Here is a 21,542-nt window from a genome sequence, read left to right as displayed (position 1 = left end):
ACTACAATGTAGCAGAGTTTAGTCACTCAAAACCAGTTGATGGAAACACGCCTAATTCGCATTTCTCTTTTGTGACATTTCAAAACTTCAAATTTGCTTGACGATTGAATAGAATCACGGCTAATGAGATTTTTTCAACGTTTTTTTTCCGTTCGTGTTAATAATACATTTCTTAATGTTCTCATGTGGCAGTGGTAATTTCTCTCTGCAGGTTTTGACAGCCTCTTCAGTGCAGGTATTAAAAGAAATCATGATCCTCATCAAATTTAACAATGTCATTTCAGCTGAATGGAGACATCCCACCGAGGTTAAAGAAGAGCGCCCATGAGATCATTCTTGATTTCATCAGGTCGCGACCACCTCTCAACCCTGTGAGTAGTACACAACATGGTGCCAGTAATCAGTCAGGAGATACGTTTCTCTGAAGTAACCTGACAGGTTTAGTTTATACGATATCCACTATGCATGTACACACGTAGGCAAAATTGTTGGTACCCTTCCGTTAAAGAAAGAAAAACCCACAATGGTCACTGAAATAACTTGAAACTGACAAAAGTAATAATAAATAAAAATTTACTGAAAATGAACTAATGAAAATCAGATATTGTTTTTGAATTGTGGTTCAACAGAATCATTTTAAAAAACAAACTAATGAAACTGGCCTAGACAAAAATGATGGTACCCTTAACTTAATATTTAGTTGTACAACCTTTCGAGGCAATCACTTCAATCGAGTGATTTCTGTAACTCTCAATGAGACTTCTGCACCTGTCGACAGGTATTTTGGCCCACTCCTCGTGAGCAAACTGCTCCAGCTGTCTCAGGTTTGAAGGGTGCCTTCTCCGAATGCATGTTTCAGCTCCTTCTACAGATGTTCAATAGGATTTAGATCAGGGCTCATAGAAGGCCACTTCAGAATAGTCCAATGTTTTGTTCTTAGCCATTCTTGGGTGTTTTTAGCTGTGTTTTGGGTCATTATCCTGTTTGAGGACCCATGACCTGCGACTGAGACCAAGCTTTCTGACACTGGGCAGCACATTTCGCTCCAGAATGCCTTGATAGTCTTAAGATTTCATTGCACCCTGCACATATTCAAGACACCCTGTGCCAAATGCAGCAAAGCAGCCCCATAACATAACCGAGCCTCCTCCATGTTTCACATTAGGTACAGTGTTCTTTTCTTTGTATGCTTCATTTTTGCGTCTGTGAACATAGAGCTGATGTGACTTGCCAAAAAGCTCCAGTTTTGTCTCATCTGTCCAAAGGACATTCTCCCAGAAGCTTTGTGGCTTGTCAATATGCATTTTGGAAAATTCCAGTCTCGCTTTTTTATGATTTGCGTCCTCCTCGGTTGTCTTCCATTAAGTCCACTTTGTATCAAACAGCAACGGATGGTGCAATCTGACACTGATGTACCTTGACCTTGGAGTTCACCTCTAATCTCTTTGAAAGTTGTTCTGGGCTCTTTGGTTACCATTCGTATTATCCGTCTCTTCAATTTGTCATCAATTTTCCTCTTGCGGCCACGTCCAGGGAGGTTGGCTACAGTCCCATGGACCTTAAACTTCTGAATAATATGTGCAGCTGTAGTCACAGGAACATCAGGCTGCTTGGAGATGGTCTTATAGCCTTTACCTTTAACATGAAGGTCTATAATTGTCCTTCTAATCTCCTGAGACAACTCTCTCCTTAGCTTTCTGTGGTCCATGTTCAGTGTGGTACACACCATGATGCCAAACAGCACAGTGACTACTTTTCACCCTTTAAATAGGCAGACTGACTGATTACAAGTTTGAAGACACCTGTGATGCTAATTACAGGACACACCTTAGTTTAATATGTCCCTATGGTCACATTATTTTACATCTTTTCTAGGGCTACCATCATTTTTGTCCAGGCCAGTTTCATTAGTTTGTTTTTCAAAATGATTCTGTTGAACCACAATTCAAAAGCAATGTCTGATTTTCATTAGTTCATTTTCAGTGAATTTTTATCTATTATTACTTTTGTCAGTTTCAAGTTATTTCAGTGACCATTGTGGGTTTTTCTTTCTGTAACGGAAGGGTACCAACAATTTTGTCCACGTCTGTATATCCAGCATTCAGTTTGACAACAGAGTGACTCACATGATAATTATCATCTATATTCAACCTGGTAATGGACACAATTTGTCAGTACATCAGTATTTAGTTGTCACACTGACATTCATAGTAAGTCACAAATGACATGACAATGAGTGTGAATGATGGGAAACATAATGTCACATGCACAGCCATCATTCCACAGTGTTAACAAAGTGATCAACTTTGACTAATAGAAGAGTGAGAGAAGTCCTGATGCAATTACAAGAAAACATGCACTCATTCGTCTTGTACTCACTTGGTGTGGTGCTTGTCGTGACAGGTCGCAGCCCGTAAACTGAAGCCCCACCCGCCACGTCCCCGGAGCCTCCACGAGCGACTGCTGGAGGGCATCAAATCTGAAAGGAAGCTCAGACCGGTCTCACCGGACATGATCCGCAGACACCGCCTAGGTATGCGCTAACAATCGCACACATTGACATATGTTTATATGCATACATTAAACAAAAAATGTATGTACTTGTGCAACATTCCTTTCAAGCTAAACCGTTCTGATTGTTTCTAATCGGTGAGAGTGTTGTTAACTTACCGCTTTACGAGCCTAACCCCTCCACTCAGCACAAAAAAACCATTAACCATGACTTAACCACATCCGTCATGATTACTCTAACAGCCCTCTTCCTACATTGATCTGCTCACTTCATCAGAAGTGTCGTAGTGTTTAAACAGGGATCACTTTGCCTGCAGCTGTGAGCTTTGAGTTGTTTGCTAGAGCTGCACTGCTGAAGTAACAGTTGTGGTTACTGACGAATGTGCTCTCGGACGGATAAGTTCTTTGGTTTCATACTTAAAAATAGGATTCCGGTATGTAATGTTGCTCTTTGTGGTTACTTTTATAAAAGCAGTGCATAACAGGTAGATTATCCTTTAGGTATGCAGACGTCTTAATGGGCCAATTGGGTATAATGTTTCAAACCATTTAAGGCTTTAATCAGATATAAACAGCAAATATGTTGTCAGTCTATACTGTACAGTGCGTACACAAGACGCCTTTTGTAAGGGGATTTAGGAGGGTAATATGGAGCAAGGGTTGCATAATGGTATAATGGTACATATGGGAGGCTACACAGGTTGTTCCTAAACACAATATGGTTCGATTTTCAGAAACTGTCTATTTTTGTTTTTTATAAACTTAGATGATTCGTTGACTTCACCATCCATTATAACTCTCATGGATTTCTTTTTCTCCTATTTGCTCCCATTTCCTTTTATTTCAAACATGTCAGTCATGCGACCTCTTAGCACGTCTTACAGCTTTGACTCATCAGGTAAAGTTTCACGTCATCTATTGTGCTCCTGTTGTTGCACCTTTGTGTTTTCATTCCAGGCTATTTTAGGGTTAGCTCCTGCTTCTCCCTGATTCAAACCCACACACACACACCCTCTTTCTTTGTTATTTTGTGGCTGTTGTGATACAGACACCTACTGAACCTGAGGAAAAGATGGGTCAACACACAGTGCAACTCAATGTCAGACTGTGTGAAATGGTCGCCTTGGTCTTTCGCTGGGGAGTTAGAGTAAAAACATACAGCTTCAGAGCAGGAATCCTTTATTTTTAGGCATGTAGTGATGAATTGGACGGCGTACCCTGGATATAGTAGTTGGTTAATCACAGGGGACCATCTGTGGTCTAGGTGATGAGGGATAACAATTGAGCCAGAGCCAGCAGGGTGAGATTACAGATCATCAGTCTGCCCTGCTCGTCACCCTAATCCGCTCTCACTGAGGAATTTGACAAATGACATAACACTGGTGTCAGCGGCCTACCTCAGATGAATAGTTGAATGGCAGATGAGCGTCTGAATGTAGCACTACAGTTTCGCAGGACGACCATAATTCAGATGGATGTATGAGAATAACCTTTTGCGCTGTGGCTGCACGCATTTTCTTTTTCTGCTTCCCTTGGCACATCCCCTTCACGTTCCTCTCCCTCTGTGCTTTCCAGCTATAAACAACGTGTTTGTGTGAGCGTACTGTAGTCCACACGTACACAACATCCCCTTAATTCACACCTGACAGATGCTTGTTGCTGTCAGGTCCTACCTGTGGTACTAGGAATGACAATATGAATGTGTGTGTGGTCCTATTAAAGGTTATATTCCCTTAATTCCTTTACAGGTGCAGGGAAAAGCTTCAGCACTCCTCAGGACTTGTTCCGCAGCTCAGGTAAAGATGCAATGCCTTATGGGTATGAAGCCAGCGTCAGTGGGTGTGATCTTTTGGCCTTTGTAACAAAATACATTGAAGCCTTTTCAGTGCAGTTTCCTTCATTTAGATGAAATGATTAAGGAGAAAATCTGTAATATAAGCATATGGTTGGGGCTAAGGCTGGGCGATAGGGGTTAAAATAATATCGCAATATTTTTAGGCTATATTGCGATATATCTCGATATTTTAATATTTTCTCTAAAATAACATAACTGCTGGATTTAACCCTTTGATGCATATGACCATACCAGCATGATCATTCTAGTAAACTAATCTGAACACCCTGAGGCGGTGTACTGTCATATTGAAGTCAGATTGCTCTTTGGAAATGTATTCTTATTAAGTTTGATTAATTATTCACACAATTGGAATTCATTTTTTCTCAAATAGCAGGCGGAATTATTATTATTATTTTTTTTAATCATCATTCATTTTATTTATTATTTAATATTATTATATTTATTAATTTTGTTTTATTCCTTTATTTATTATTGACAGGCTAACTTGTTGAATTTATGTGAAATTACCTATTACATTCACCAGAAATTCACCGGAAAAACGTAATATTTGTACTCAATGTTTGTGATATAGTCATACTACATCCCTCGTAGAACAAGTCGCAATACAATGAGTATATTCTATATTTCACCCACCTGTATTTGGGGCTTATATTGGTCACCATGTAGCCTGTGTCTACTGACTCTGTGGTATCATTTACTAACAATACAAAGTCACCTATTGTTTACAAAGGAGGCCCGATGGCCAGCTGTCAAGATAAGGAGATGATTCATGAGAATTTATGTTTCACTTGTAAATACAGCACTTCAATCGTATCTTTCACCCGCAGACTCTCCTGATGCACCCAGGAAACTGGCTGTCAGCACCCAGTCTCTGGGACCCAATCAAAGTGGAGCACAGCCCCTTAGCCAGAGGAAGAGGCTGCTCAGAGCGCCCACGCTGGCTGAGCTGGACAGCTCCGAATCCGATGTAAGATGTCTGACTGTTATGTCTGGTGATCACAACCCCCTTTAATCCAGTTCCAATTTAGCAGCTAGAAAAACTGTAGCATCTGTGTTTTCACAAGAAGATAGTCAAATTGGATTTTGTTTTGCCATGCAGTATGCAAAGTCATTCAAAGCTATCAGGATCACGTGACTAAAATGAGTGTAATCTTCTGGTTGACAGGAGGAGCCCACGCGGAGCAGCTCCAGTATGTCCACGTCTTTGATAGAGGACACGTCGCCCGAGCCCGTCACAGGGAAGAAGGGTAAGAGCTCACCCGGAACAGGCTGTTATACATTACGTTCTGCTTTTTGACTACTACAAACACATCTAAATTGTCTTCATAATGTCTTCACAAATGTTTTTTTTTGTCCCATGTGTCCAGCTCCTCCAAAGTTCCTGCCTATCTCTGCGACCCCGCAGCCAGACAAGCGTCAGTCTCCACAGAGGCGGCACTCCATCGAGAAGGAGGCCCCCACCAGTGGCTGCTCCTTTGCTGTTCCATCCAGACAGAGCTCCAAGTCTTTGGTATGTTAACTGTGGGAGCTATCTCTGTTTGATATCACAGCCTGGATGAATGAATGAATGAACAAAGCCTCTATGGTGGATCACTGAGCTTGCATTAGTGACAGTTTAACCACCTAATATAAGTGTATTTGCAAGTGATGCAGTAAGATCTAAGATAGCAAATTATATTCTTTTATTGGTAGAGCTAAGATTATTCTCCTTAAATGTCACTGCTATCAGCATCTCTTATCAGTCAAATGTAAATCAGTCTGCTCAGTAATAAAATATAAAAAGGAGAATATGCTAAAAGAGCAAAAAGTACAGACATTCATGTGAATTTCAGAGTTTGTTGAACAAATCAAACACATGGACATTACAATTTTGAATGAACTCTAAATCTAACAACAATTTTCTCCCCGTCCTGTGACTGGTCATTCGTTTGCCATGAGGTCACTAGTTCTCTGCGTAACTCTGCGCCGGTCGTGTGATTCTAGCGAGGTTGATGAATATAATTGAAACCACAGGACAAGCCGCTGTATGAAGGGGATTAAGTCTGAACTGGTTCGTTCTCACCAATTTGTAGTTTAATGGTAGACCTCTGGTTTCAACCAGCTTCAAATCAGAAGACGTAAAACTTAAAACCCCGGGGAGACGGCTCTCCTGATGATAGTTGTCACACCATTTTTATATTACTTTTTTTTTTACACTCATGTTAATGATTACATCCTGTCTTACCTCTTAAAGCAATTAAATAATTAAACTTCTTTGTGACAGATTGAGGTTATCAAAAGCCATACATCTACAGTTTTTTTTAGCCACCCTTTTCATTTTAAAATCAAAAAGTAATTTCCTTTATGTGAAGCCATGTTTATTTTCCTTTTTTGAAGCACATGCTTTGCCTTTCACATACTGTAGATACAAAGGAATTGAGTTTCTCTAGTAGATGTAATATAGTAAGATCTTTTTTTGCAGTTCCCCTCCCTTTCTGGAAATCATATTATATCTCATCAAAATGTTTACACTGGTTAGCTGTCTTATCCCAAAGACTTACTTGCAGTCATTTCCTATTTTTATATAATGCTGCAGCTGATGTCGGATCCCAGCGCCAAGGTAACCCGGTCAACCTTCTGTCTATCCATCACCACCAACCCATTTAAACATGTTGCTTCATAATATCATTTTTTTCTATACTGGAACTGTAGAAAAAAACTGAGAGTGGGACAAATTAGGGGAGAAACAGGGGAGAAGATTTTGGGGAAGACGAGCAGGGATGTGTAAGATGTACGTCTGTACCACAGGCTGTATATATATATAGATGGATGACGCATCTCCTCTTCCTCCCACTGTACAAAGTGAAGCCAAAATATCCCGGATATGGGAGCTGCCAACTTGAGATTTTGATATTGGTATCGAGGTCCCGCCCACACACCCGCCTGAGCCGATCACATCTTGTTAGCGTGAGCCCCCTAGCTGCTACGTTAGCACCACGGAATAAAAACATTATTTGAAGTGTACTTTGACTTTTTAGTTTGGCCCATGTCCCGTCCGCTAACATGGAGGGGATGGGATTTATGACCTATACTGCAGCCAGCCACCAGGGGGCGATTGAAATGTTTTGGCTTCACTTTTGAGAGCTGTCATGTCGTCCATCTTTATATACAGTCTATGGTCAGACGTAGACGTCGGCTGTGACCCTGCAATCATGAGATCTCGTTGAACTCTTCTCCTTTGGACAACGTTGCTGTCAGATGATTTTTCTGTCACGGGACTTGTTATGAAGTTCTGCCGTTTTAAATTCAATTTCATGCCACACGAGATGATGTATTAATGGTACGAGCTTGTGCAAGGAGAAAGTTTGTGAAATGATGTATGAGAACGTTTGGGGAAAGGTTGGCTGACGTAACTGGCATCATCTCAAAGTATCCTCCTAATAGATTCATCTTGCATTAAGTTTCTTTATTATGTGATTAGCTTGTTGGAATATGAGGCCCTGCTTCTGTTTGAACGTCCTGTTTTGTCTGTCAGGTGGAAGCTGCCAGTGGTGCTCAGGGCACGGTATGTTACTGCATATCATCAAAGGCACATAACTCTGTGTGGGGAAACCCATCCAGAATGCCATGTATTTCATTAGACTTGTTTTAGATGAATGGGACCTTGTGTCTTGACCATTTGTGTGAATGGGGCTGCATACTGAAAATAGCTCGGGGAAAGTTAAAAAGAAAATAGAGTTGAGAAATGATCAGTAAACATTTACAGCAAAGTCTAACATGTTCTAATCCAAGCCAACTGAAGGACAGTGAGAGTAAATGATTGAAGAAGTTCCCTGAGCAATTTTCACTTTGACTTTGGGTGCATTAAAGCTATTAAGTTGAGACAAAAGATAGATGAATATGCTCAAAATGTTAAATAGGCTCCCAGCTATGTCTCAAATCTTCTGGCGGTCCACAGCTTGCACCATGATGGGGGTCCACTTGCAAATTGGTTGTGTGGAAATAATGGTTATAAACAATGATAGTATAGTTATATCAAAATGAAAGAAAGAAATGTCACCATGTTGAGCTGGCTGACTTCTAAATTTAGAAGATTTATAATAATTCAATAAAGTAAATTGAAAGCCAAAAGCTGTGGACCACCAACATGACGGGAATGTTACATCACCAGCATGCTCTGTGTCTCCTGTTCATTGTCACACTGTCGTGTCAGTGGAAGCATCATTTGTGTTTCACAGAGAGCATACTGTAGAAGATCGGTGTGTTTTCACCTTCACCATCTCATCCCATGCTTGGTGTTTTGGTTAAGTGGTGTGCAATGGGTGTCAGCAGATACCATCACTTCTTGCTGTTGAGCTGTTTTCCTAATCTGCATATGTACGGGTAGTTTGCTGATGTGACGTGTGTGTTTTCCCTCCAGGAGGAGTTCTGCTACCCGGTGGAGTGTCTGGCTCTGACGGTGGAGGAGGTGATGCACATCAGACAAGTTCTGGTCAAGGCCGAGCTGGAGAAGTTTCAACAGTACAAAGAAATCTACACCGCACTCAAGAAAGGAAAGGTAGACGCCACATTTAGAGTCTTCGTCATCGGAGTGATAATTTTCCTCAGTCATTATTTAAATGCTACAGATTCTATGCATCTTCTTCACCTCATGTTTTACTCTCTAGGTTTGCTTTTCGTGTCGGACCAAGAGGTTCTCTCTCTTTACCTGGTCCTACACCTGCCAGTTCTGCAAAAGGTAAATTGAATCACTGTTACTAGAACTACTCAACTTAAAGGGGAACTCCACCAATTTTACTCATCAAAGTCTGTTTACACATGCTGCATATGTGAACAAAGTTGTAGGAAGCTTTTTGTGCCTCCAGAGGGAAATGTGTGAAATCTGATACGTTTCCTCAAGTGATGTCACTTGAGTCAGTGTTAGTTGGGTCTGAAGACTACAAGTTTGGAAATAAATAAAATCTGAGGGTGTGGAGTTAGAGAGAAGTGAGCGTACTGTAGCCCGCTCCACATCTCCTCTTGAGGCTAGTGACTCGAGGCTATGCTAGCTGATACCAGTGGCCAACTCCTTGGTCTGAAAAGTGAAGGCAATGCGGAAGTGCTTGAGACTTGAATTCTTTCTAACAGCCAGCAGGGGGCGACTCCTCTGGTTGCAAAAAGAAGTCTGATTGTATAGAAGTCCATTAGAAAATGACCTTACTTCTCACTTGATTTATTACCTCAGTAAACATTGTAAACATGAGTTTCAATCACTAGTTTCAAGTCTTCTTCAATACAGCATGATGTTTATTTAGTAAATGATGGTACCATTTAGAGTCAAATAGACCACAAAGCCGGGTGTGCTTTAGGGTGTGGCTACCTTGTGATTTACACATGAGGCGTTGTCTGGTCTGGGAGTTGTCCGTGTTTTCCTCTTACAACGTCACCCCTTTCACAGTGTGTTTTCAGGTCATGAAAGCTAATTATAGCCTTTTGGTCGCCTAAAAATGTTTCATTCAGCATTCGGTTGTACTTAGCTCCGCCCTATCGTGTCATTTCTGGTTGCAAATTGATGTCGACGCCTAAAATCCCAAACTGAAGGCTTCAAAATGAAGAAGAATATGTGGAATAAAAAAAAAAGACGATATCTCTGATTGTGTTACATCAATTTTGATCGTTTTGGATTTAAACTGCCCGTCATGAATCTGACAATGTTATAGAGTAAGGGTTAATTGATGGAGTGCTGATTTAAGTATTTAATGTGTTCATTAATGTTCAACCTAACGGCAAATTTTTTATCTTCTCCAGGCCTGTGTGTTCCCAGTGCTCTAAAAAGGTAGGCTGTCGATTTTATATTCAACACACCTTTGAACACTCACTTCAGAACGTGTTAACACTCTTGACACCTGTTGGCACCAACAGGTCCTCCATTAACTGCTTTTTTTTCTTTAACCTCAGATGCGGCTGCCATCTAAGCCCTATTCCACCTTGCCCATTTATTCTTTGGGCCCTAGTACAGTGGCTAAAGAAGAGGCAAGTGGAGCTGAGCCAGAGAAGCACCCGTTTGGGTCTGCACACAGCCGACACAGCCTACGCAAAAGTGTTTACAAGTACGTTACTGTAGAACTCCCATTTCTTTTTATATATTGAGGGAATATTTTGTCAGATTAGTTCATTATTTCTTTCCATCCTCAGGTTGTCTAAGCACAGCGGCAGCAGTAGCAGCAAAGACGGCCGCTCGCAGGATGAGTCAGAGCTGCCCAAGGAGCTAACCGAGGACTGGGTCACCATGGAGATCTGCATAGACTGCAAAAAGTTCATCACAGAGATCATATCATCCAGCAAGCGCAGCCTGTGCGTGGCCACCAAACGTGCCCGTCTCAATCGCAAAACCCAATCCTTCTACATGTCGTCGTCTAACTCGGTCAACTTCAGGCCCTCTGAGCGCTCCATCAAGGAGGTGTAGAACATTGGACTGTCCTGTGCACTTTTCTTCACGCCTCTCCCAGAGCTAAGTCGTTCAATGAAGAAAAAGAAAAAAATCCCCTCAATGAAGCCAGTCCTCCCCAAAGTTAGTAAAGGTTCTTACACCTTACCCCGTCTCAGGAAAAGATGGCACGCTATGGTTGATCATGACTGGTCAGGACTATACGCTAGCTGCCAGATAACAAAGGAGAGCCATGTTTCTATAAGTCAGTGATAATTCAGGACACGGAGGGTAAATTAAGTTGATGATGTCGCTATTGTGAACCAGGTAAGAGAATGTATATTTGACACAACAGCGGGATCAGATGATACAGAAAGCCAAAAGCCACAGTGATAATGTGTAAATAGTACAAAGGCCCGTCCCTAATCTGAGTAAGTTTTCCAGTTCCTGTTTACTTCTAGCACTCAGGATGAACAACAGATTGTCTTTTGACAGAAATGCACTGTAGATCCTGCTGTCGGGTCTGTTGGGGTAGACTTCTGCCACTCCCTTGCCCCCCCCCCCCCCCCCCCCCCTCCCCCCCTCTTATTCTTCCAGCAACAATTATGCCAAATGTTACATCATTCATCTTTTAGCCAGATTAAATACATATTTACTGTTCTCTCATGTTGTAGGGGGCGACACGTTAAAGGGTGAGAATAGTCAGATTATTTTTCTGGGTGGGTTTTTAGCTTTTAGTTTTAATGTCTGTGCCTGGTGCCAAAATGTAATTTCTTTCTTTGAATGCCTTTGTAGTCACGGACCTATTGTACATATGTGTTATAAACTCAACGGGGGGGACATTTTTAGGGTAATCCAAGATTCGGTTTCTTGCCCTTTTCCACGTTCAGAGCTGGGCAACAGAAGCACAGAAATGTAGGGTTATCAATGTGTACATGCTGTATATCTTAAATGTTCCAAATTTAATTTAATATAAAAACAAATAACAAAGTAGAAGTATGATTTTTACCATGTTTTAAGATTTCTGCCTCTGGAGTTTCTTTATTTGAAATTCTTCTCTGAAACCTTTATTATTATTAGTGTAATTATTTTTGTGTCAATGTAATATTAAGATTTTATTTCTATTGTATAGTTTATAAACTCCTCAGTGTTAAAATACTCCTCTAAATCGCAAATCGCACTTTTATTGGACCAATTTATTATTTATGTTTGGTTTTCGTCTTAATTAATAACAATAATAATAATTATAATGATAATTATTATTATTAAAATCTTTGTTTTGGGGGGTCCATAGTGCCATTTCCCAGAGTTCCTCATGAATGAAAATGTGTGTGAATGGCAGAAGGTTGTTTGTGAGAATGGAATAATGGCTAAAACAAAACAGAACACTCCATTTAATTGAATGTAGGCAAATGTATTACTGTCATTGAATATGCTTTATGAACATTTTATCCCTTTCAAAAGACTTTTACTCGCAGACACACACACACACACACGTATGTTCATATAGTGTGTTTTGTGACAGTTGTTACCAAATGAACCAGCCCGTTCAATAACGACGCCATGTTCCAGTGACACCGTACATCTGACCAGTTTAATTTTAGACCTCTGTAAGGATTGTATGCATGCTGTTCTGTGATCTGTTTGTTTGTATCAAAGAAATTATAATAAAACCATCATTATTCTTACTTTGACTCTGGTGTTCAATTTAGTTTCACAAATGTGCAGTGTTACTAATGTTAGACAGCAGAGGGCGATGGAGGTTCAATGAAAGGAAATCTGTGTTGCACTTCACATCACCCAGTGGTCTTGGGGACTTCAGGTGGTGGAAGGTGTGTATTGCAGGCATTTTTAAGTTACTGGTATTTTCCATTTTGTAGAATTAATACATCCGATTATGCTGATGGAGTGTCTTTGCACAGTGACCTACTGCAATACTTCTTTTAGAAATGGTGAAAGTGCATTAAATCCAAACATTTTACATGGGCTACATGGAGACCTTTTACTTGCAAGTATTACTACTGTAACTTTTTCTTCAATTCTTTTATGAGCTTTCTTGTTTTTTATACTTTCAAAAATAATTTGCAATGTTAATGCTCTCAGAATTAAGTGAATTATAAGAGTACTGGAAGTTTAAATGTATATTGTAGGCATTTTTTTTGCATTATTGCCTAAACAACATCAAACAAAACCTTTAACTTGCACCTAATTTTAAAATCAAAATCATATTGTATCTGAAGAAGGTGACGTGTTTGGTGGTTTTAGTAGGACTTGTGTGAAAGAAAAAGCATTTCTACTCCTCCTCTCTGGCTGTCTAGGTGTAAACCTTCTTAATCCCCATGTCCATCACATTAACACAGAGGAGTAAAGTTACACACTGAGAATAGGCCCTCTCACATGACACAGCAGGAAACCCCTCAATTAGTATTTAAAACTATTTGTTATGGTTTCTTTCAAACAAGAAAAATAAACTTGTTTGTATTTTTCTAGTTATTGAGACCTGAGTCTATAATCAAGAACAAACAGGTCTTAAAACATTTGTTTTGTGGGATGTTACTGATAGATTTCAGGTATTTTACATTTCTTCACTCTCAGGCTACACAGTAGTACAGATACTGTATAAAACCCAATGGATTACTCAGATTGTGAATGTAAATATGTCATAATGGCTTGTTAAAAACCCACATGGTGTTATGTAGGGTAAGGTTTATACTGGTGGACTCCTATATATGCATATAGTACTTCTAACAATTGCCTTATGTGTGTACTATGCACACACACAGAATGGGCTAGCAATGAAATGCAATCCCTATGATGGGATAGTAACAGACACTGAAAATAACCTGCCAGGCCACAGCCTCCCTGAAGGGTGACCCTCACACACTGGTTTCTATGGCAGGACAGCAAGCAAACACACAGTCAATAAACAGGCTGTATAGGCTGTGTATTTAGCAGCAGCTCAATAAAAAGTTTCACAGGGTGTTTTGTTCTGTCCTGAAACGCTGCTCTGGCTAACTGAGTCGAGCACATGACAGCCGACTCAGCTGATGGCGACTGATTCATAATGTTGATTTAAAACGGTTATGGTTTTAGGTTTGAGTTTAGATATTCTGCTGGGTGTCATGTATCATTCTGCATAGTTTGTGTGTCTTGGATTGAATCCACACACACACACACACACACACACACACACACACACACACACACACACACACACACACACACACACACACACACACACACACACACACACACACACACAGAGGGTTATTGTGAGGCAGTCAGAGTGGCCAGGCTAACAAGGAGCTGTTTAGCTCAATGACAGTCTGGGCTTGCTAATGTGGAGTGTGATGATATTCCCTTTTGGTCGCTGCTCCTGGGTAACTTTCAATGTTTCCCCACTAATGGGCAGGGATTAAAATGTAAGAGTGAAATCAGATCCCGCATCTCTTCCCCTAAGGTCAGACGCCTCACCGGAGAGCTGCATTCAAGTAGGCCATACCATGCAAACACTGAGCCTCTCATGGGAGGAGACTGGTAACTAGATATTTAGCCTACATGTGGAACTCCTCTTGACACTTTATGATGAGAATGTGGCCTGAAGGGTTAAGAAGTCAGTCATACTGTAACATAAAGCAATGCATGCCAGCTAAACTGTTACTACTTCCTTCATAATTCCTGTAATATTACACCAAAGTTAAATATAATTCAGCGTATTTGTTGCACATGGTACTTGATGATGTATGGAGAACAAATGTGTCACCTGATAGCCAGCGAACATGTTTCTGTGTACGTGTCAACAAAGCTCCCTTGAGTATGAAGGCAACATGACTCAGCCGGTCCGCAGACAGATTGGAGAAACCATTTAAAAATCTGCACCGAGTTCAACCAAAAGACATTCCAGTGAAACAATTACAACATTTGCACCGCCGTCCAAAACAGATTCTATTATTTCTTCTCGCGTGCAGAGAAATTCAAAGCAATAAATTAGAAATTGTCTTGGCAGTATATCTCCACATACATGTACATAAATAAACAGAGTTCCTTTATAAATCAAGTCACAAAATCAATATCCAAAATATAAGCATGTCGTATAGTAGGACACATTTTAAAGAAAGAAAGAAAGTAAATTGTGCAAACAGCAACACAGTTGATCAGTGACGCAATCTTAAATAGATTCACAACAGGAGATGCATGCCATAGATGATCCAATGGGGGTGATGATAGGGTTGCCATGGCAACTGTAACCAGGGGCAGGGGCTGGAGCACAACAGCGAATGTTTGCTCCGTATGGGTCAAGAAGGTTACAGCGCCAAGACTGAAGTAACAGTAGTGGCCTGTAGAGAGGCTCCACCACAGTCTCATTGTCTTACTTTCCTCCGATGCATTACAGCTTTTTTTTCTCTGATGAATAGAAAATTGATTTCAGATCAGTGGACACATATTTGTGAGAAACCACCAGCAGGTTGCATGTGTACATGAGCCGGTTGTACAGGCTGCAAACCCTGAAAGTCTCCCCCACACCATTTCTAGTCATAGTTGCCCTTAGCAGGTCACTGCATCCCTACCATGCAGTCGCCTCAAAGGCAGCATTGTCACACGTCCTCACATCAACATAGCTGCCTGTGAAGCCCTTTTTATTTATCCAGGAACTGTGCATGGCGAAATTAAAAGTAAACCACCACTGAAATACACAAACTGTTTACAGTGCCTCGATTAATCTAAAACATCTTTTTACTCTACTTCATATTACATAAACTACACATACGTTGCAAGTGAAAACATTCACGAGACAATACAGAACGTGTTTTTTTGGGGGGGTTGCAGGAACAATTCTCAAGAATGAAGCCAGCTAAACTGGAATAAAATTGGCCCAGATCATTCAGTTTAAGTAAAACTGTGCGTCTCATTGACATTTCAGCAAACGTGATGCTGTGCTTTGCAGGGGGAGCTTGTCCGTGTTCTGTCACAATTCATCAACTCATCAGCAAGTGCACTCTGATAGAAGCATGTGGGTCAAGGAGGAATGTGTTCTCTATAAAGTGCAAATTATATTAGCTGTCTGATCTGCTCTTTTCAGTTTTACACAGTTTTATAGCGTTAACAAAGCAGCCAGACGTGTAATTCCCTATGTATTTAATTGTTACAGGGAAGTGAACTGCAGCTGCCAGGCTGTGCATAAATGTCTGGGAAATTAAAGCATTAACACTTTTGGTTACCATCAAACGAGCGCAGCCATCTGCGGAAAGAGCTTTTTGGATTACGTATGTGTCTGAACAGCTGCTTCTTGTGTCAGTACGTCTCTCGCCTCTCGTCATCTCGTAGGTTCTCAGTTCAGTTTGACCCCAGGTGCCTCAGGAATGACACCTCTGCTCGTCAGCTGAGCTCCCCTTTGATCCAGACGTGCTGCTAAGTTGTGGCAGAGACTGAGCTGCGTGAAGGAATGCAGTCAGTTTGAAATGGTTTCCCATTTGTGTAGTTGGAGGCCAATAAATCATGGCAAAGGGGAGGTGAAGAACATGCATTCGCCCAAGTGGCTGGTTGGATGCTGGTGGGTCATGGTGGGTTGGGCCTGTTGGAGACGCAGACTAGCGGCAGGGAACCGTGGTCAAATAGCTTGTACGGCAAAGAACCTTTCGAGGTCCAAACGTCTGTCTTGGGGTCGTAACACTCAAAGCAGTCCGAGTCCTCGATGACATCATGGCCGTTGAGGATGCGTCCACCGGTGACATAGAGCTTGTTGTTGATCACTGTAGCGCTGTGATGCATCCGCCGCTCCTTTAGGTTCTCACACTTGACGAACTTGTTGGCTTTGGTGTCGTAGGCGATCATTCGCCTGGTGTATCCTGGAAATTAGAGGACACTTTGAAGAATAAGTCTGGTGATGTTTAACATTTCTCTTACAACAAATCCAATGAAAAGACCAAAAGCAACAATTGACAACAAGTGTTTTCTGTGTATCCAAAGCCTGATTTAGTTTATTCTTCTGTGACGTAGAGCTCCATTGTTGTCCGAAAACTATTAAAAACACATCACTGAGCCACACTGTTGCGCTGGGAGAAGAGCTCTTTCATTACAGTGGGCACTGTAGTTTATTTTGAGTCACTCCTGCATACAGTACACCGTCCTGCTGCTGGAAATACTTACTAGAGCACCAAATGTGTATTCATGTGCAGCTGAAAATAGTCCCAAACAAACGCACTGTTTACTTCCGTTTGAGTCATGTTTGGTAAAAACTACATGTGTTTTAGGAAGTTAGATGCTGTGCGGTCAAATACCCATACTACCATACTATTAATATGCCAGAAAAATATTTAGTTTGTCCCAATACATAGTATGTCAAATGCAGTATGCCAAAAATACCAACATCCGGTTGTATTTTGCAGTATGCACACCAGCATGCTTTTCTGGCTATTCTGACCCACAATCCTCTGCTCAGCTGATATATGAGCAAGAAGGTCAAAGTTCAAGGCACAATGTTATGACGAGGTAGTATGTCCCAATTGTATGCATACTGCATGCAACAACAGTACGTACTTTATGAGGGCAGCTGCGGTATGCACTAAAAGTAAAAAGAAAAAGTATGCGATTTGGAAACTTAGCCTTCAAAAAAATTAAACTATATATTTGTGACGTGTTTTTTATTTTAATCTTTTTTAAGATTTACATCTTCAGTTGGAAGCAATGGGCTTGGGGCTGGCAAAGTATCGAGAGACAACGCCTTTAAAAATCTATTAAAATTCACACCTACTGTATAATGTAAAACTTTGTAACAGCTGGGGCAACCATTCATTGAGCTCACCTCCTATGATGTAGATCTTGTCTTCAATGACGGCAGCAGGAGCACAAACGTTTTTCACCGTCCTTGTTTCTAGCCGGGACCACAAGTTGCGAGCGATGTGATACACCTGAAAAACAGACAGTCAACCTGTTTACTGCATCATCGACAACTGTAGTCTGCTGTCTGCTCGTGTGACATCCTAGTGTTTCTGATTCTGTTTCAGCTTCATGTCTGTATTTGAGAGGCAACAATGCAGGAATTGGACTTCAATGCTGCTAAAATGAGAAGTCTGACTCTACCTGAATCAGCCTGACTGGATTCTGCATGGCGTCCTCCCCTCCGAAAACATATATCCTCTGATCGCTGGCTGCAACAGCTGGATGCAGCACCGCTGTGGGCATTGGCGCCATGGGCTCCCATTGGTTAAACATGCTGTTATATCTCTCTACAGACTGAGAGATCTTCTTGTCAACCCCGATGCCTCCTAACACAAAAATAAAGTGCAGATAGGACACACTTTGGTGAGCATACCGTGGCTCCAGCATGGGCTCAGCAGTCCGCCACTGGTTGGTCTTCAGGGAGAGTGTGTAAACTGTGGCGCTGACTGAGCTGTCACCTGATGTCATGCAGAGGCTGAGCCCGCCAAGCACATAGAGGATGCTATGAATACACACATATGCAGCTTTGTAGAGGCGCAGAGGGAGCTTGGCCAACCACTGCCAACGATGAGTCCTCTCGTCATACAGAAGGGCTTCTCGTGAGGTTTGCTCATTGTTTTTGCGTCCTCCAACCACCACCAGTGTTTCTCTGCAGGTGTAACGTCGTGGTGTGGTCCAAAGCGGCTTGAGCTCTCGGCTACACTTGGTGCTGACTGTAAGCATGAGGCGGCGCACTGACTCGATTATCTCAGTACAGAGGGTGGAGGACTGCACCAGTGGGTCATTGGCAATGAACTGGAAGAGGTAAGTTGGATGGATGTAGCGAAGACGGACTTTCTTGAAGAGGTCATGGATTGCACCGCGTCGTGAGAATGGGTCGTGGTGGATCCATGCCAGGAGGGTCTCAAACACTTGTTCCTCCTCAGCACAAAGTCGGTCGTCCTCTAGGTAACACATGAGCTCTTGAAGAGACAACTCACAGAAGTCCTCTGTAGCAGCTACATCAGAGAAACACCTCACGGCCATCTCCTTCGCCCTCTCCCTCAAACTCTCACAGTGGAGGATCTCGGAGAGTCGTATCATGCTCAGACAGTTTTCTGGACTCAGCTGCTCCTGGAGGAACATGGAACAGGCCTCAAAGAGACCTCCGTAGTGAAGCATGGAGGCCGCCTGCATGAGCGGGAGCACAATCTCCATGGTGATGGTGACGCAGCCCGTGTAGACGTAGTCCACGATGCCACTGAGGACGTTTGAAGAGATCCCCTTCAGATTCACTCGGGCCTGACTGCTCTCCAGGAAGTTGCTGCAGAACATGGCGCGAAAGTACGGGCTGCTGGACACCAGGACGTTCCTGTGGCAGGGGATCTCCTGGTGCTCCGTGCAGAGCAGGACGTCGGTCAGGATGCGCTCCTGACGGAGGATGTTGAGCTGGGCTAGAAGGTGGGAGGGATGTTCTGAGTCTTTGAAAGAGAAAACTTCTCGTGGTTTTGAGGCCATTCTGTGGAGAGGGAAAAGAGAGAATACATGATCATTTCTATTGTCCTTTGGAAAGAGATGGTTGACAACAACATGGGTATAAACTGACATCACACAGTTCTAATAAACTATGATGAAAACCTGATATGTTCAGTTAGATCTACCTCCATTAAAGGAATAGTTTGACATTTTAGGAAATATGTTAATTCACATTCTCGCCAACAGTTAGAGGACAAAATCCATTCCACTCTGTATGTCAAATATGAGGCCTGAGCCAGGAGACAGTTAGCTTAGCATTAAGACTGGAAACAGGGGGAAACAGCTAAATCAACTTATTACACGGCTTTGTTGAATACTCGATTCAGATTGGTCAAGTACGGATATTCTACGGTCTGTTAACTCTTTATAACAGTCTGTTGCTATGGATGCAGTTCTGATGTCGGACTCTGGAGGACCGTTTTTGTGTCAAATAATTAATTTCTTAAGTAAGTAACCGTATAATAAGTGGGATGATGTACAATGAGCGGGTCATTATTATGAAATAAACCCCTTCAGGGTGATGAAAGACCCCGACGTGAACACCCTCCACTTCGCGTAGGGGTCTTGCATCATCCTTTCGGGGGTTTATTTCACAACAATGAACCGCTCGCTGTGTATTATCCCTTACATATGCACTTGTAAATCTCACTAATTAACACATTATATCTAATTTTGTTTTCTGTACAAAAAAAACAAAGAGTAAAACAAATTGTTGTGGTTTTACAGGAGGTTTTGTGCTGCATTCATCTTGACCTGGCAAAGTGACTTTCTGGAGTCTCACTGATTCCTCAAATTTCAAACTATTCCTTTAAGCTCCAAAAGTAGATAGTGACACGTCTACAAAAAGACTTGAATCTATACCAATAACCCACCAAATGACTAATCTACCAAAAATGCTACTTTGCTTGTGAAACTTGGGTGGCATAACTTGTCCTGGCAGTTTTTTTACTCCATCATAAATTTCCAAGGGAGAGAGCTGGTGTTTCATCCATACAGGTAAGGTTAGTTACTTTAAATAGCGTATTATGTATTATGCTTTCAAGGAATGTAAGGATAACAGTATAACCCTTTCATTTATCAGCCCGCACTCTCAAACTCGTAAAAACTCCTGCTGAGCAGCTGTCCTTTAATGTGATGATTACTGACTCACAGATTTCTATTTTTACCCCCTCTGAATTATCTTGATGCATCCATGTAGCATTAGGACACATCTCCCTTATCAAGCAGACCATCTGTGATTGTCTCTCCGCCCCCTGTTGAATTTCTCTCCCTAGACCTCTTTCTCCCTTGCTATCGCTGTTGCTATTTCCTATATGTTCCATATTCCTCCTCACTCATAGTCTCAGTCTGGTTGGAGGGTTTGTGGTGATCCTGTGGTTTAAAGAGCGGGAATTTCATTGGGCTATTAGCAACACTAAGTCTTCTAATCACCCCCAGCGACAGCTACTGATCTACTCCCACTTATGGGGCCCTGCCCGTCTGATTGGACCTCTCTGATCATTATTGTATATTAGGAAGTGACTGTGAATGACATTTCACAACTCATGGTCCTCATGATGGATTGCATCAGAAGTTAAAACTTGAGTCACACTTGTATAAATCATATTCAATCACTTGGGATACTTTCTAGTCAGTCATCAGTGATGTTTCTGACCATTCATCATTTATTTAAGTTATTGTAAATGTGGCACAGCTGGATTATATTAGCAGTTTCTGACTTCCTTAAACTCGAATAAGAGCATTCATGATCAAAATGAGTTAGAAGAGGACACAATTAAAGCAGATACTGAGGCTATTGCTGAACAAAAGCACTAGCGTTTAAATATTTATGTCAAACTGATGAGTTTGAGTGAAACGTGTGGCTGATCTACCCATTGCCAGTTCATCAGCAACATCTGTGACTGAGCGAATCCTTACCTCCTGCCCTCAGAAAATCAATAATATCCAAAATGTCTGGTCGGTCTGGTCAGGAAAAGTATCAGTTCCAGTGAAAAGAGGACCAAAACATTACCCAGAGAGAAAGTAGGGAAGTGTAGTCAGGGAGAGAAAAGCAGCATGACACAGAGAAACGACGAGGCTATCCAGTTAGGCGCTGTGGAGCTCGCCATGAGGCCACTGTGTACATTCCTGCAGCTAAGAATAGTATCCCGGGCCACCGTGACTCCAGCCAGGCCTCTCATGTGACACAGAGCTGTTTGGTACCCAGTTGCCGGCTTAACAGCTTCAAGGGTCCAGTGGAGAGAGTGTTTACAATAGCCAGGGGAGGGAGAATCATCACAGGGTCCTGACTCAGCCATCGAGCCCACCCAAGCCGGTGTTTAATCAAAGTGTCCC

The 21,542-nt window shown here is 41.8% G+C and overlaps 2 protein-coding genes across 5 annotated transcripts in view; one reads left to right on the top strand and one right to left on the bottom strand.

The window, feature by feature from the left end:
- spire1a (spire-type actin nucleation factor 1a) overlaps positions 1 to 12,442 on the top strand; it is a 34,604-nt gene extending 22,162 nt beyond the window's left edge. Inside the window, exons 7-20 of one of the 4 annotated variants that reach the window (XM_037794895.1) lie at positions 285 to 371; positions 2,404 to 2,533; positions 3,368 to 3,409; positions 4,260 to 4,307; positions 5,197 to 5,336; positions 5,535 to 5,616; positions 5,737 to 5,879; positions 6,945 to 6,968; positions 7,884 to 7,913; positions 8,769 to 8,906; positions 9,016 to 9,086; positions 10,136 to 10,163; positions 10,286 to 10,437; positions 10,523 to 12,442. In XM_037794895.1, the coding sequence (XP_037650823.1) occupies positions 285 to 371; positions 2,404 to 2,533; positions 3,368 to 3,409; positions 4,260 to 4,307; positions 5,197 to 5,336; positions 5,535 to 5,616; positions 5,737 to 5,879; positions 6,945 to 6,968; positions 7,884 to 7,913; positions 8,769 to 8,906; positions 9,016 to 9,086; positions 10,136 to 10,163; positions 10,286 to 10,437; positions 10,523 to 10,793 (1,386 nt within the window). In that variant the 3' untranslated portion in view covers positions 10,794 to 12,442. The remainder of the gene's footprint in view (positions 1 to 284; positions 372 to 2,403; positions 2,534 to 3,367; positions 3,410 to 4,259; positions 4,308 to 5,196; positions 5,337 to 5,534; positions 5,617 to 5,736; positions 5,880 to 6,944; positions 6,969 to 7,883; positions 7,914 to 8,768; positions 8,907 to 9,015; positions 9,087 to 10,135; positions 10,164 to 10,285; positions 10,438 to 10,522) is intronic. The other 3 variants (XM_037794899.1, XM_037794896.1, XM_037794900.1) reach the window with 3 other exon arrangements.
- A 2,932-nt stretch (positions 12,443 to 15,374) lies between these two features.
- klhl38a (kelch-like family member 38a) lies at positions 15,375 to 21,542 on the bottom strand. Its single transcript, XM_037794894.1, has 4 exons — positions 21,126 to 21,542; positions 17,835 to 19,191; positions 17,557 to 17,662; positions 15,375 to 16,600 (listed from the first exon to the last, which is right to left on the bottom strand). Exons 2-4 carry the CDS (start codon positions 19,188 to 19,190, stop codon positions 16,311 to 16,313), a joined length of 1,752 nt encoding a protein of 583 aa, XP_037650822.1. The 5' UTR covers position 19,191; positions 21,126 to 21,542; the 3' UTR covers positions 15,375 to 16,310.

This window comes from Sebastes umbrosus, chromosome 15, assembly GCF_015220745.1.
Source record: "Sebastes umbrosus isolate fSebUmb1 chromosome 15, fSebUmb1.pri, whole genome shotgun sequence".
Taxonomy (NCBI): Eukaryota; Metazoa; Chordata; class Actinopteri; order Perciformes; family Sebastidae; genus Sebastes; species Sebastes umbrosus.
The sequence above is the reverse complement of the archived record's forward strand: the minus strand, read 5'-3'. Positions and strand labels throughout refer to the sequence as shown.